General features: G+C 38.8%; 1 protein-coding gene and 1 pseudogene across 1 annotated transcript; one reads left to right on the top strand and one right to left on the bottom strand.

Moving 5' to 3' along the window:
- Window positions 1–1,215: 1,215 nt before the first annotated feature.
- On the top strand, window positions 1,216–7,771 carry LOC146485833 (uncharacterized). The gene is made up of 5 exons (XM_085103185.1): window positions 1,216–1,324; window positions 3,111–3,536; window positions 5,026–5,182; window positions 5,631–5,875; window positions 7,195–7,771. The coding sequence occupies exons 2-5, from the start codon at window positions 3,195–3,197 to the stop codon at window positions 7,567–7,569; spliced, it is 1,119 nt and encodes a 372-aa protein (XP_084959311.1). The 5' UTR covers window positions 1,216–1,324; window positions 3,111–3,194; the 3' UTR covers window positions 7,570–7,771.
- Window positions 7,772–11,495: 3,724 nt separating this feature from the next.
- LOC146485834 (uncharacterized) lies at window positions 11,496–14,250 on the bottom strand (annotated as a pseudogene).
- Window positions 14,251–17,017: the final 2,767 nt, after the last annotated feature.

Below are 17,017 nucleotides of genomic sequence, written 5' to 3' on the forward strand. Positions count from 1 at the left end.
AATAAAGGAACAAATCACATAGTTTATTAGATATAATCGTTTAAAGTTTGCTTATCATTTTTACATAAATTATGACCTAAATTTGGAAAGCGCTAAATTTCTCGAATTGGGTCTTTGCAATTTTGTTGAAACTTTGTTCAGCGCAAGGCACTAATGCGCACTATGTGTAGCCGAGAGATTCTCACGAAAAAAAGCCGGCAACAGCAGAATTTTGACTCAGACCTAAAAGGGGCGTGGCACTATAACCACGTGACATTTACTCCGATCGCCGAAATCTTTTTGCTATATTGTAGATTGATCTATATGTTATCCATTCTGTGTGTTAAACTTACGATAAAAGCAAAAGTGGGAATACCAGAGAGCTTCAAAGTAGGGTGGTACCGCCAAAAAATAACTGGGTCGAGTCACCTTAATTAATTGAGATGAGGTAGGGCGCTTATATCAACATACACCTTTCAAGTCTCCAAAACCTTAAAGAATAATTTTTACAATTCGCACTTGAAAAAGTGTTTTGCTTAGCTCACGTAGTTTAGGAGGAATTTTATTCCAAGTTTTTGTTCCAGTTCCAGAAAAAGATAACAACTGTTAAGTGAATCTGGATCCTTGGACGTGAAAATTACCTGCGGCTGAAAATCTGGTACAGTGTGAATGGGCCTGGTCAGAACGAGTGAATAGTAGAGAGATTTTGGAAGGAGCGCAGTGGTTAGTTATGCCATGCATTAAAATAGCCGTATAACATATTCAGTGGCAAGATACAGGAACTAACAAACATAGGAATGGCATGTGCGCTACTGTCAGATTAGTAAATGTAATAAAGGTCTTAAAAACAAAAATACATATTTGCTGGATGAAAGTTTTTGCTTTCGGTCAAAAATGTTTGTTGGGATGATTTTTAGCTAATCTATGGTTGTTTCACTTGCAAAACCAAATCGTTTTTTTGCGGAAAACCTCGGCCATTTTTTCTCCCCTTCTTATCTCATCATTTCCACAAATATGTTGCTATAGAAACACTCTTATCTGATTGGCTGTCGTTGATTTCTTTTGTTTCCCAGCCAATCAGAACCCATTTGTAATTGCACTCTTGTTGCGCTGTTACAACAAAACTGCACTCCTTTTATAGCCAATCAGAATTGAGTATTTTTTTTCATGTAAATCATTAGTCAAGAAAAATCCACTTCAGTAAAGTGATATCCCATGAAGGCACCTGCGGGTATTAAACGAAGTATATTTGTCAATAAGATAAGAATCCCAACTGTGAAGAAGCTTATCGGCTGAAACATCTTTTAGGACCTTGTAACAGAAAGAAAAGGAATTATTTCTCGTGGTAAGTATCCAGTTTCTGGCGCTGTAGTATTCTTGTCATCCGATAGGGAAGTCGGTATTTTAGTGTAATCATTTCTCTACCTTTTATTCACTACGCACCGCTGCCGAGCCACATTTCCACAAGTTCAGGTCTTCCTCTAATTAACAACATATTAAATATAACTCTTGGTGTAAAAAGTATACTGATTCACTTCCAGCCAATGCTTAAGACGAAACCAAGCTCTCTGTGGCTAACTTCAGCAATGAAAACAGATTTAACTGGTCAGATGGCTTGAAAGTCGGACAAATCGCCACGTTTCGGATAAATGAGTCAGACTTACTTTTTAATTAAGTCAAACTGATGCTGTCATTTGCGAAGTCTCGAACTCGTAATGAAAAACCATTTGTCACGTGAGCACGAAACATCAGCTATCCCTTTTTCAGACATGAAAAACGTTTGAATAAAATTCTTTCTCAAAAAGCCTTTTTGGTCAAAGTAAGTTCTATATGTTTTAAGTGAACTACTTGGTCTATGGGGGAAAAAATACGGCATGTGGCAAAAACTGATCGAACTTTGTTGGTAGCCTTTGTTTAATCTTGACAATAACCAAATATTTTGTTTAAGTTGATTGGCGTTTAGTTTTTGTGTTTTGGGCTCGAGATTCAAGTTTGAACTTCCCTGAGTAAATTAGAAACATTTTGCCGGAAATTTTGAAGTTTAAAACATGGAATTGTAATTTCCAGTTATGAAACTCAGCACGCGAAAAGACAGACATGAAAATCTCGTTGATCATTGATTTCCATTTTTATTATCTAACATATTGGTCAAGATTGTTTTTTTTTCTTTTTTTGTTTGCCAAACTGGCTGCATATTAATTAGGAATGGAATTAAATGAAAACTCAAACTGATGTAATTTACTAAGCAACGATTTTTAATATTAACATCGTCGTGTGTAAACACAAATAATTAAAACTTGTGCATGAGACACCGAGATATCTACTCTCTGCGCATGATACATATATATAGTATATCTCTTATTTCAGTCATACTGCAATTGACATTTTAAAATTAAAAAGATTACGTTTATTTTGAATATATTCAAAATTATATGTCTGTACTTATTTGATTTGACATTAGCAGTTCATATTTTGTTAATTTGTTAATTTTTAATTTTTTTTAACGTGGAAACATGCGCTTAGCTATATGGTTTAGTCACAAACTGCACCAGCTAGTTTACAGGCATGCCACAATAAAAATGAATAAATAAATAAAATAAGAGAAAAAATTGATAAATAATAATTATATACTGAGGATAAAAAGCAGTTTATGGATGCTACATCATCGTTGTATTGATTCGTTTGCTAAAAGTTTTCCAAAAGTTTAAGAATCAGATAACGCTCTAACAATATCAGGTAAGCTGTTCCAAAGTTTGGGCGCCTGATAACGCCAGGAGTTTAGTCCAAACCTAGTGATGTTAACCGTTGGCATTGTCAGAATCTTCTTTCCTCTCAAGGCATAATAATGTCGCTTCGATCGGTCCGTGCTGCGGTAGGACCCGGGTGCTACTACAGTTATGTTTTATACACTCGTTTGTACGAGTGGATTTAACTGTTATCATTCGAACTGAAGTTACTGAGCAGTAGCTTAATTTAGTACTGTCTATTGTGAGTATTTAGATTAAATCACAAATGTGGACCAAAAATTAGCTAATGTATAACTGTTGACGAGCTTGTTGATTCTGGGCTTACTAGTTTGCTAGCATTTTGAAGCTTGGTTGAAAACTTAAAAATAAATCATTTATTTTCAGAACAACTGTTTGGCACCAGTTCCCTCCGTGAACATCAGTGTGACAAGGCTGTCAATCATTTATGAACGGTCTCTCGGGCAAGTCATGTTCATCGCATTAGCTGTTCAAAACATTATTCACGTGCTGATTGCTGTCATAGCAACCGCCAAAGGCAGCTGCCTAACTGGTGAATTTCAGTTTGCCCTTGGAAGAAACATGATAGAAAACTATGCCCTTCGCGGTCACGTGTTTGCAAACGTCACAGCTAAAGAGCCAAGCCGCTGCTTCAGAGCATGTCAACTGGACTGTCGGTGTATCTCGTTCAACTTTCAAGAGAATAAGAATAACTGCCAACTGAACGAAGAAAACAGATATACGAACTTCAGCGCATTGAAATTTTTTGAGGGATGGCAGTACTACGATCTGGTGATTGACTACAACATAAAGGTAACAAAAATGACATATAATTCCGTTTTGGGCGGGAATTTTTTAGCATAGAAGTGCCCTGCGAAATTTTCCTAATGGGGAAAATGGGCGACCGACAGTCCAATTTAATTGGATCTTTTACTCTGATCGTAAAAATCATTTCAGTGTCTTTATTAAAGGTCTTGATCGAATAGCGGTTTTTTGTTGGTTCTATATCAGCAATATACGACCCTTGGAAAAAAAATATCAAGTAATTTTATAGATAAACAATGTGTGGTTTTATTGAGCTGATTTATTTCAATGTTTTGCGGCCAATTTAGTAAATTCGGGGTGCTTACCATTTACATGGAAAACCCGGAAATTCCAGTTGGAAAATCAAATGGAAGGCATCATTCCGTTTGGAGTACTTCTGAAATTATGGGCTTCTGGTGAAAGTGATGCCTTTTTATTGCTCCTTTTAATTTTGGGATTTACAGCTGACGTTCATACATTTCGCATGTTATCCATCTTCTGTTAAGACAAGCTAGATTATTTCGTATTTATGCCGAAAGTTTCCATCCGTGTGGTTTGCCTAAATGGTTAGCATACCGGTCGATTTCATTGTTTAGGACCGTTGCTTTTTCTCTCTACCTTTGCGGAAATTTCAGTGAAAGCGTCTTAAATTTTGTTATTTCGATGTGCAACAGGCTCAGGGACTCGTCCCATTGTGCAAAACAAGAGAATAGTCCCTGCGACTAGTCCCGTCATGTGTGCCGACTAGGGGAACTCCGAAGTGTCATGGGGTTTTTTTGAACACTTTGACTTTTGTTTACAATTGGCGAAACTGAGATATTCACTTCGCTACAAAATAATTCTAGAACGAGAGGAAAGAAATCAACTCAATTCTTTAAAGGAACAGCTCGTGATCTGTTCCAGGCGCATTTCGGAAACAAAAATACGAGAACTTGAAAAAGAAGTTAGCATTTTTCAAGTTACTTTCAATCCACTCTGTCTCAGGCCAGAGGCACTTATCGACAGTTTTGTTGCACTGGGGGTTATAATTAATTACAAAACTAGACAGTCATGTTTTGTTTCTGTTGATAGCTGTTTTTGGGTCTTGAAATGACACAAAATTCACGTGATACTTCCTCTTTAAGACTTCTGGGCCTGGTTGTTCGAGAGCCGATTAACGCTAATCCCCGATTAAAGATTAACCAAGCTTTTCAGCTCGCTTGTTAAAAATGTTTTGAAAATCTAATTTTAAGCTAATGGTAAGAAAAGTCAACGTCAAAACTGAGGAACAAAAATGTTTTTTGAAAAATCTTTATTGTTCAGTAATTAAACTTGAATCAAAGTTCTCCTTAATCGAGGATTAGCTTAATCGGGCTTTGAACAACTGGGCCCTGTAGTAATACGGCCATTTGATAGCTACTTCACTGATAAAGTCAGTCGACGCTGATTCCGTGTAGAAACGTTTGCCACATTCACTAGTACCCTCAGCTCGTGATTTTTCCCACCGTTTCTATTTCAGGCCAGTGCGCCTTCCGTTGAATGCCAGAACGGCTGCTGTGGAAACAATCCTTGTCTTAATGGAGGAACATGTCACGAGACCTGTGATGTCATCGGGAAACGTTTCATCTGCAAAAGTGGACCGCACGCTGCAGGGCCATGTTCTGAAAATGCACATGGTACGAACCCGGTTTATTCCACAAAGAAAAAAATTGGAACTAATAAAAGAAGCCGAATTAATAAATACAGTAAGAACGTGATGGAAAATTTGAGTCAATAAAACTTTCTGGCACCTAAATTCTTCAGCTAAAGAATCCGCATCAGATCAAACTGTATTAATTCATAATATGCAAATTTACTTTTTAAGACGCCATAAAACGACCTGGGAACAGATGTAAAGAAAACAACATTTTCAGTATTTTGTTTCAATGTTCTCATTTGGGTGCCCTGATAAATTCGGATCCATTACAAATAAGGATAGTTTGATATTTTGCATTCCCACCACAGAAATATCAAAGTAGTGATTTAATGATGAAATATGTATCATGTTTTTGTTTTCAGCCGAGGGTGACAATGAACTCTTAAAATTAAGAAAACCAGACTTAAAATGTTCTTCTTTATTTTCAGGAAAAGACTGCAAAGATATCAAGAGGCGCGGCCAATTTCAGGGAAATGGTATGTACTTTTTGGACCCGGATGGAGGAAGCCATTCAAATGCATTCTTGGCCTACTGTGACATGACGTCATATGGGGGAGGATGGACCATGTGTTACACTACCGATGAATACGCCAAACCCAAGACAGAATTCACGTTCAACACTTCCTTTCCTTATGGAACTGACGGGTACAGGACGAACTGCAGCAACATCCAAGTAAGTTGATTGGCTGGATCAATCTATAGCATTTAGCCACTATATTGGGTTAATTGGAATCGATTAACACGAGTGAACAGCTGCGGGCCACTTATCACAAAACCAGACTCGTTCTGAATGCGTCATTTAACGCTGTATTTCAATTTCTACTTTTAATCTTGGTACAATTATTACTTAAGTTTGATTGCCGTCCTTAAATATCCATTTGAAGAATTCAGTTCGAGCAAGAGTGCTACAAATAAGCGAATGAACGAGCGGACGCACTTGAAAAGGAGCCAATCGAGTGAAGGCAGAAACGCACGTACAAACGAAAGAACGAACGCAAACATCAACGAACACATAGGCAAACTAATAGACCTTTCATTTCAGAAGGTTATGGGTGGGTAAGAAATAAGGAAGCCTTTTTTTTTAGTATCTTTTCTACGTTTACATGTAGTTTGTTTACAGTTATGTCAGTACTCCACTCCGTTCGTCAATTTGGTCGCTTTCTCGATTGGCAAAGCGAACTCAGGGACTTACTAGAGGAATAGGTTTGCTCAGCATAGTCGAAGTATTCCGCAAGGAAAAACGTAAAAAACTGACTCGAATATCGTACTCGGCTACTCGCTCAGTTTTTGTACGTTTTTCTCTGCGGATTTTCGGGCAAAAGAGAGATTGTTCGCAGTATAAAATTCAGAACGTACGCGTAGGCAACGTAAAACGTCTCTCGTCTTCGCAGTTTATGTCAATGACCTACTTTCCAGCTCCTACAAACATATTGATTGATTGACGTTTATTTGCCTTTTTCCTAATATATTTACAATAAATTAATTCATTGTTTAATGTATCCCGAGGTGACCTTTAGAAACCACAAGGCTTATAGTTGAGGCCACCTCGTACCTATGAAAACTCTAGCAGTTTATTCTTAAAGTTGGGAAAATTTGTCAGAGAAGTGATTGTAACAGGAAGGGAATTTGGACCTTGGTAAAGAATAGTGAATTTTCAGATTAGTTCGGCAATGATGCACGCGATAGTTGTTGGCAGTTCTGGTGTTGGCAGTTCTGGTGCATATAGAAATGTGTCGCCTTATTTCGTGGTTAAAGATAATGTCCTCTAACTCGCTTCGTGTTCTTCTATTTCAGTGTAGTGCTTTTTCATTGTCGATTGCTTAACTGGAAACAAATATGCAAATTCAAACCAAATCCAACCTTAGGAGACGTGAAGGAACAACTTAATACAGTCGTTCTAGCATTTTATTAACATGATTAACTTCCCACAATCAATGAAACAATTCCGAACTTGCTCGTTGAAACTATTAACTTTGTTCTTCATTTCTTTAGTTTACAGAAATTATCTTTATTGATCATCAAACTGGAGAGAAGGCTTACTTCAAACGAAAATCCAACCAGTCTCTAACGGCCGCAGCTAACTATGGGAAGAGTGCTAGCACCTATGGATTGTGGGACGGTTTTGGAGCCATGAACAGCAGTTACTCCTATCAGCTGTTGATCTGTGATACTTCGTTCTACTCCGGCTTCTTTGTTTCTGGTTACACTAATTGTTACAAGCGGTGTAACAGTTGGTGTGGTGATAAAGCCTCACCTTACTTCCGCACAGCGTCAACTAACGAGCGTTACAAAGGGGTGGGGTTCAACACCAACGCCCATCACCCGAACGTGATGAGCAACAGGCTTATGAGTGTCGGTGTGCGATAAGATATCACTGACTCTATCGCAAAAGCTTTTGCTTGAGTCCTTGACTCTGTGATTCTCTGTGATTTTAAGAAGATGATTGCTGTTCGGCAGGCAGATAAGTATTACATCAGCTAAAAGATCTGTTACTTTTGCAATTTGATTAAAATGGAAGTAACAATGTAATAACTAATAAGAAGGAACTCTGAACTCGTACAGATTTGCTATATTGTAATCAGTGAAGCGACTTGAATAAAACAGGTATAACAAGACGCGTTGGTGTTTTTAATGCCACTAGCCTAATTACTTTCCAGATCAGACTCCAGGACTCCTTTATTTTGTCTTTTAAAAATGGGACTCACATTCGTCCCGATGGGATGCGATTAAGCGCTTATTGCCTCCAATTACTCAGGATATTGGTTTTCATATTTGTGTCTTTAGCGGATATCTTTTGAGGATTCTTTCAGTATTTCATGAGAATGTCTCAATTTTTCAAAACCCTTCATCCCAACGTCTTTTTTTTGCGCAATCACGGTCAGTTAAATCGCGTAAAAAGTTGCAGATGGAACTCCCGTTGATCAGTACAGGACCATTCTGTGACTTTCTTGAGCATGGTCACAGAACGAAGCATTTGTCTTGAATAAAACAGAAAAGAAGAGATCTAGATAGGGCTGTCCACATTATGCCGGCATAATCTTAAGCATAATAGTGAGGCAAAGAATCGAGCATTGTGGTGGAATAATAGTGCAAAGTTTCCTCGACAAAACCTTTGCCAAAACCAGAAGATTCCCACACAAGATATCAGCCCGGGTACCATATTTAAAGACCAGGCCTAGTTGCAAATTAGCAAAAACATGGCTTCCAGTAGTTTTAAGTTCTACAACATGTGGGGTATCGAATGGTCCCTTTCAATTTACTGAGTGCTCGCAAAATTTGGCCACTGCTCGAATTGCTCGCAAAAATTACACGGGCGCTCGCTTGCTCGTGCTCGCAAAATTTTTGCAACTGCTCGCATGCTCGCATTCTCGTTAACACGTGCTCGATTGCTCGAAATTGCGTTTATCCTCTTTCGTAGTTATTTTCAATACAGATATAAACGATAAATCAGTTATGATATGGTTAAAAAACAAAGGTTGAAACATCCTTACCCCTGGCTTCAGTCTTTCTTCAACTGAGTTCAGCTAACACTTTTGTTCTGTTTTGGAAGTGTCAGCCAGATTATTAGCTATTACTTGGCGCAAAACAATGCATCCTATTTTAAATAAAAGAGAGATTCCGGCTATCGGAAAATTTACGAAGTACTCGAAGTGTTCGCTGCTCGCCATCTGTATTTTCTAAAGTGCTCGCTGCTCGCTGCTCGCAAGCAAAATTTGACAACTGCTCGTGCTCGCAAAGATAAACACACTGCTCGCATGCTCGCAAATGCTCGCAAAGACCATTCGATACCCCTAACATGGTCAGCTGCCTCCTCAGAGGAATCGTCTGTACTGTTTCCATTTTCACTTGTTATCAACATAACTACTAGCCGGGAGGGGGTGTGTGTAGTTCTTTTGCGAGCCAAAGGTTTCACATGGATTCCCCTGTCGGGCACATTTTAGTACTCGTGCCTAGGTTTGACCGTGAGTTTGTCATGACATTCCAGGGACACGTCGGACACGTCTCGGTCCGCGGCAAAAATGGCGTCCGATGTGAAATCAACTTTGTTTTCAACGAAGGCCTGTGTCTCAATAAATGAACTTTTCCGAGAAATAGTTGCTCCGGAAGGACCACACATCATCCTTCTTGGTATATGGTGAGGCAGGTAAACGTGTGCTCAAGTTTCAAGTAAATTTTAGCGAGGTTTTCGAAGTGCTCTCCTCAAATGGCGGGTCAAATTACATTCAAAGTCGACTTCAACTTTTCCAACCTTGTCATTCGTACATAATACAGTGACGCCCGTGGACAGCAGCTGAGAAAGAAACCACTAAAAACGGCGTTTCGAAGCACCGAGAAGCCTTGAAAGCACAGCAAAACACACCGGGTAAGCTTGTTCAGACTTTATTGTAATTTCTGTGCGTTTTCGAGGGAATATTGTTGTCTAATTGTCGTTAGAATTTTAACGCCTTTGTACAAACTCTTATCATTACGCTTTGGTGACCTTTGGGGAGACCACATCGAACGCAGTCAACACTGGGTACCAGAGTCAAAGTAAGCCTCAGTGGGGAAGGGGCAAGGGGAAATTGATCATGCTTGTTTTTTTTCCCTGGTTATGCCATTTTAGAATTTGGGACGAGGGTTTTAAGATTTTAGCTTGAATTCTTACGTACTATACAACTGGTTGCGTTTTTAGGTTGAATTGCCTGTGCAGCTCAGTTGAGATTATACAGCTTAGATTAGACTTTGCTACCTAATTAAACTTTTAATTAGTTCAATGAGATCTGGCTCGTATTGGTCGGGATTAATTGAGATTTTTCGGTTGCAATCCATTTTAAATAATTAGTATCTTGGGTTTAATTCACAGTTGAGATTAGCTGAAATCTTAGGTTGAACCGGTACTCTGTTTTGAAATCCTCTCAGGGTTGATTAGCATTTTTGTTGCCTAAGTACGTTGTTTCGATAGGGTTAAAGTGGCTTAAGCATATATTAAGTCATTTTAAGCTGGTGAGATTAGGAATAGTTTTCCCTTCTGTGGGTTTCGCTTTTAAGGAAACCATAGGAGCGTGTATCTAGGCTCCCTCAATCTCCAAGCTACGGACTGAGAGTTTGAAACTGAGGTAACCAAAAATATCATTCATCATCAACATACGTCCCTCTTTTCACCTTGCAATAGGAAGTTTAAGAGCCACGACATCCCACGTCTTGAACCTTTATTTTTCTGAAACCGGCCGTCCAAAGAATTCATTTCCCGAATGGTTTGGCCCGGCATTGGGCAAAATGATAAATCTGGAATAATTGCCAAATAATTTAAAAGAATGTGAATCTACGAATTTATTTTTTAAGCAACGTTTTCTTGTCGGCGTTGCTGTCATTTTCCTTTACGTTTTTCCTCCCACACAATTCTGCGTGTCTAGAACGCTTAAAATAGTTTTGTTTTTCAATAGAGCTAGCAGAGTAGATGGATTTTAACCAATCATGGTGTACGTAGAATCTTGTTTATTTTATTAGGAAAATACACTTCAGTAAAGTGATGGCCCATAACAACACCTGCGTTTATTAAACGCAGCATTATAATCTGTGGATAAGTTCCGAATCCCATCCACAGGGAAGCCTTACGGTTGTGACGTCTTTGAGCGCCATGTAACAGAACGAAGGGATTTTTTTTAGTAGTGGTAAGTAGTATAGTATAGAGTCGGTATTTTAGTGAGAATATTTCTCCGGCTACCAATGATTTTAGACCCACTGTTGTTAAGTCACATTTTTTATTAGCTCTTCTTTTCTTTTCATTAATGATATATTTAAAAATGACCCTTGGAATAGAACTCGTATCCACTGGTGTGCTCCTAACCGATGGTCAATTCGAAACCAGGCTAACCATGGATAATTGAAGCAATGAAACCGAACTATTTAACATGTACAAGTTCCATGGCTTGAAAGTCGGCCAACTCGCCATGTTGCGGATAAATGAATCAGTCTTTTAATCGAAAATCCTTGAATTCAGTATTATACATTATCGAAGTTTTTCTTCCGTAAATTTTGTACATAAGTTTTATGAGAATGATGTATTATTCAGCGAACAGCACAGGTTTTATCTTTTTCATTTTATTAGAGATTTGCAGTGTCGGAGTTGTACTGAAAATCACCATGGTCCCCGGCGCGAGCTCTAAGCATCAGCTATCCCTTCTTTTTTCAGACTCAAAACACTTGTATAAAACTGATTCGTTCTCAGCAGACCTTTCTGGTCAAATAGGTTCTTCGGTCGGCTTTACTGAACCAACTTAATTAATGTGGAAAAACTACAAGAAACGCAACTTTGTTAGAAGCTTTCGTTTATTTTGACACCAACCAAATATTTGTCTCAGTTGCGGAGTGACTGCTTTTAATTTTCCTGCCTTGGTCTAATCAGTCTAGTTTTAATTTCCATTAGCAAATTAGAAATAAAATTTTGCTTAAAATTTTTGAGTTTGAACATTTGAAACTCAGCAGGTAAAAAGACAAACATGAAAATCACTTAAATTATTAATGGTCCATTTCTAAGATATTCGGTCGATAATAGGTTTTTGCCAAGTTGAAAACAAATTACTTACGGATGGGTTTAAATGGAAACTCAAACTGATCTGATTTACACCGGATTTACTTAGCTTCGATTCATAATTTTAAATACATTCGTGCAAGCATACACAATTAAAACTTTTATACAAGACACTGCGATATAGCCAAGTTTATATGCAGCTCTGGTTGTAATTACACCATCGTACTGATCCGTTTTGCATACTGCCCTATGACATTTTAATAATTGAATAATTGCGTTTGTTTTGAATACATCCTACGCTCCGAAATTTTTTTTGAATCGAGTATAGTAGTTCACGCTAGTATTACGTGTTTTACTTCTTAGAAATTTAATGGTAAGGAATTTTGGTCAGCGATTGACATCGATATGACGTTAAAACAGCTTAATTGGCTGTTCTCATATGTTTTAAAATACCCTTTGAAAGGAAGTTTGTTTGAACTTTTCATTAGTAACGCCTTCCAAGCTTGAACGCGAATCGCTTCACGTTAAATAATTATCCAGGATAGGAGACCAACTGCCACACCTTCGTTAAAAACAATGAATTTTTATTAAGATCAGAGTTTCCATGCCAACGCAATGACATCATTGCTCTTTTTTCCCCTTGAAATCTGGAGGTTCGTTATTAAAATAGTCAAAGGTACATGTTATTCAATTCTTTTCTACCTTTTATATGTTTCGAGTCTCAATAAACTCGATATATCATTCTGGTCGTTAATTCTCTCCTTCTAACTGCTGTCTTCTATAGGTTTTCAGTGCTGTTTAGCGCACCCGTATATTTGTAACAACAATTATTATTAAAAAAATTTAAAACGTTCTCTGGTCAAAAATTGAAAAGAAATGAGCTTTCAAGGGAATGGGCATGAGTTGTTGTCAGCGTCAACAGTTTTCGCGGTATGTCAGGACTCAAGGGTCTTAAGGTGGCGATTATTGGACTTGTCAATGAGTGAGGTATTCTCAAAGTCAATCTGGTGGTTTTTGGACCAAGCATGATTAGCCACATTAGAACCTTTCGCGCACATTTTCACGTTTCTAACATGTTTTTTTTTCTGTTGCTAAACGACCCTTTAGTTTCACCATTGTAGCTCCACGAAAATGTGGTGCAGGGAATTTTGTTGACGACGTTGCATTGATCTACTTTTTCAGGAGTCTGTCTTTTGGTCGAGGGTCGAGGGTCGAGGGTTCCAAGTCGAGGGCGAGGGTTCCAAGTCGAGGGTACCAATTTTTCTGTTTTTCTTTTTTTTCCAAATTATAAAATATATATAAAATAACTTTAAGGTAAAATTAATAAAACAAATTATAAATAAGAAATAAAAAAAAAAACAATTTTAAACGTGGTCATTGTCCCAGAGGTTTTTTTTGGGGTGGGGGGGGGGGAGGGGGGGCAGTGGGTAAATCGCACGTGGACATCCCCCCAAAAACTTGATCAGGAATAAATTAATTGCTTAGATTTGCCGCGTAATTACATTACAACGAATCGCAGAGTGTCGGTGAAACCCATTTGTTTTCTTCTCGGTCACATTTATCAAATTTCGTTTCCCCACGAAAAGTCGAAAAGTTAAGCTTTCCAGTAACTATATGGAAGTTCCATTTTGTTAAAGAAATATAGAGGTTTATTGGTAACTTGTATGTCCTGTTTTTTGAGCGACCTCGTCAGCGGTTCTGTGAGGCCTTTGATGTACGGAAGGGTCGCGAACCCTCGTGTAGGTGGCAGGTCAACACATTTGAAAAACATTCCGACAAATTCTCTCAGGTGTAGGGACTGGTCGGGAGGGAAACAATTCTTCTTTGTTATTTGGGTAATGAGGTTTGTAGGGTAGCCATTAGATTCCAATGCGGTGTAAACATATTTTTAAAATCAGTCTTGATCTCTCCCTGTTTCAGAATTGAGTAAATTCGTGGCTAGATGTATAAGTGTTTCAGCAGTGCTAATTTTGTGATATGATTCTTGCCATGGTGAGAATGGAAATCCAAATATCTATAAGTGTGAGTAGGTGTTCGATATACGTTGATAGAGAGTTTTCCGTTGTCCCGAGAGACTAACGTGTCGAGGAAAGATATCTGACAATTCGTTTCATGTTCAATGGTAAAAGAGATACCAGGGTCGATGGAGTTCAATAAGTCATGAAAGGATGATACAGCATTCTTCTTCATGATGCAAAAACGGTCGTCCACATAGCGTTTCCAATATCTGGGAGGAATATGGGTTGCATTGATGGCTGAATCCTCAGTTACTTTCATGCATATATTAGCTACCACGGGACAGTGACAGGGCTTCCCATAGCGCAGCCATGAATCGGTTTATAGATGTTGTCCTTGTAAACAAAATAGCTGTTAGATAGAACAAAGTTTAATAAAGAAACAATGTCCTCAATACCTACATTTGTTCTGAAGTGACTGGAGTACAGAGAGGGGCCATTTTCCAGTTTCTTTCTAGTATAAATGCACGTTTTATCAACAGGAATGCCAGTGAGTAAAGAGACAATATCAAAAGAAACCATCGTTTCTTCATCTTGAATGTCGACATCAGTCGTTTCTTTAAAGAATTGAAACGAATTTGAGACAGAATGACCATTGTGGTTTTGAATTGTTGCCGAAATGTTCGCTCGGGGCAGAATGACCATTGTGGTTTTGAATTGTTGCCGAAATGTTCGCTCGGGAGAAATTTGGAAGTGTTATAAAGAGGGGAACCCAGACATGTTATAATTGGTCTGAGAGGGTTACCAGCTCAGTGATATTTGATGAAGCCACGGATAACTGGAGGTGTGCCATCAGTAGTTGAATGCTTGAAAGTTGAATCATCGTGTTTTTGCTGTCTTTTTAAATTCAAGAGCATGCATTGCTGACCGTAACACCTACGATCTTATCCCCAGTTTTCCTTTCCGACAAATAGAACGCAACCACAACGCAGCTCTTGAATTTAAAAAGACAGCAAAAACTCGATGATTCAACTTACTTTAAACTTAGATCTACTGATGGCACACCTCCAGCTATCTGCGGCTCCATCAAACATCACAAAGCTGGTAACCCTCTCAGACCAATTATAACATGTCTGGGTTCCCCTCTTTACAACACTTCCAAATTTCTTCGCCGACCAGCATTTTGGCACCAATTCAAAACCACAATGGTCATTCTGTCTCAAATTCGTTGCAGTTCTCTAAAGAAACGACATTCAAGATGAAGAAACCATGGTTTCTTTTGATGTTGTCTCTTTGCTCACTGCCATTCCTGTTGATAAAAGTTGCATTTATACTAGAAACTGGAAAATGGCCCCTCTCTGCACTCTGCACTTTGTATTTCTTGCAATAGTTTACCGTGGGCTATGTTGTGAATTTTTTTGAGAATTTTGAATTTTTCGCTATTGCCACCTCTGGTTGATATTTACAGACGTCCGCTCTTAACATATCCTATGAAATCGCGCGGAATATAGTAGGCCAATCAGGTGATATTCCACAGGGCTGAGCCCGGTTATTATTATTATCTTGTATCTCCGTATTCATAGCAATGGAAGCATGTTCTTGAGTCAAGCCACCTCCCGTTTCCTTAGATATCAAGAACGTTACTCAGGATTCTGGCCTTTCCTAATTAAGCGGTCTTCAGTACTAAAATGGTCCTAAATCCACGGACAGTTGAATTCCAATCCGTTTATCTAGTTGTGCTTCTAACCCTTTTGGCGCCATTATCATTGTTATTATTGATTATTAGAGCCGTTTTCAATGTAGTCTCGTAAAACCAAAACCAAATTACTTTGGCCAATCGCAACAGATGTAAACAGCACAACGAGCCAATCAGAATTCGAAGCAAATACATGTAACTGGTGCAAAACGCGGGAAAACGCGTGCGGCGAAATCACGATCGGTTTTGGTTTTGCTTCTCATATTGGTTGAGAAAGTTGCGCGAGTTTTGTTAACCAATCACAGAGCGTAGTAATGCAAAACCAAAGTAAACACGAAATTACTTTCGACACTCAATTGAAAACCGCTCCATCGTTATTATTATTATTAATATTATTATTATTAGTATTATTATTATTATTATTATTATTATTATTATTATTATTATGTTAAAGAAGCAAATGACCAGTACGCAAAGATGCGTGGAAATATAATCTGCAGCTTGGAAGACTACGAGGCATAGGGTCGTGCGTCACACACAGAGGAGGAAATAAACTCGCAGCTCAGGAGCCCCCCGGCGGGGGGGGGGGGGGTACTGCCCTATATAAGCTATAAAGGTATGTACCGCCCCAATTCCCCAAAGGGTTTGGTTTCTGAGCCGTTTTGGTCTGAAAACGGGTATAGATTTTGACCATTATGATCTTCAATCGGGTGTGGTTAGACTGCAAGCAGTCCCTTTCTGGTCAGTCGAAATGGTGTGCTCATAGCGCAGCGAGACTGGAGCGAGGAGAAATAAACGGGAAGAGACTTTCCCTTTTTTCGGCCTCTCCCAAAGCTCCCCTCCGCTCGTTCGCTCCTTTTTTTTTCGCGCTCGGCTATTTCGCGCTACCTCTCGACTATCTAGAAAGGGACTGCTTGCAGTCTAGGGTGTGGTTTTCAAGGGAACCACGAGAGCGTATAAACGTGTTTGTCTTTTCAACTCCAAATGAATAGTCGAGAAAGAGAAGTATCCAAACTATATCATTCGAGCTGAATTTTCGGGTAATTTTACCAATTCTTGACTTTGGAACTGATGCGAAGCTTAATTACGCTACAACAAAGGTCTGAACACAGGTGTGGAAAATGACATATTTTGGTCTGAAATTTGGAGAACCGGACAGCACACCCCCACCGAGAATTCCGAGGAGTACCCCCTTGTGGGGGCCAGGAGTTCTTCTAGCAGTAAAACATCGTAAAAGCACCAAGAGAAACGAAGCAATGCTACGGGAGACCCAAGCTCTACTGCACTGACGAGTTCTGATCTAAAAGACAAAAAAGGAGTTGACCTTTCACCCTGGTAATCTAAAAAAAAGAGCAAGGCTGATTTCACGGTCACGAAAGTATATTTTCTAATATTTCGAAAGGCACGGCCTCTCAAACACACCCTGAAGAAGAAAGGCCGTGCCTTTCGAAATATTGGAAAATATACTTCCTTGACCGTCAAATCAATCCTGCTTTTTTTTTTATTATTTGTTCTACAATGTTTTTGGCTGATTAGATCCTTCACTACAGGATCCGGTACATTTATTTTGTCGCGGTAGTCCTTTTGAACACAGTTAACTAGAAATACGTCACTTGCAAAACCTCGCGAAGCTAGGGCTGGGTGGAAAGCCCT

Source organism: Pavona decussata, unplaced genomic scaffold, assembly GCF_977016875.1.
Source record: "Pavona decussata unplaced genomic scaffold, jaPavDecu1.1 SCAFFOLD_25, whole genome shotgun sequence".
Classification (NCBI taxonomy): Eukaryota; Metazoa; Cnidaria; class Anthozoa; order Scleractinia; family Agariciidae; genus Pavona; species Pavona decussata.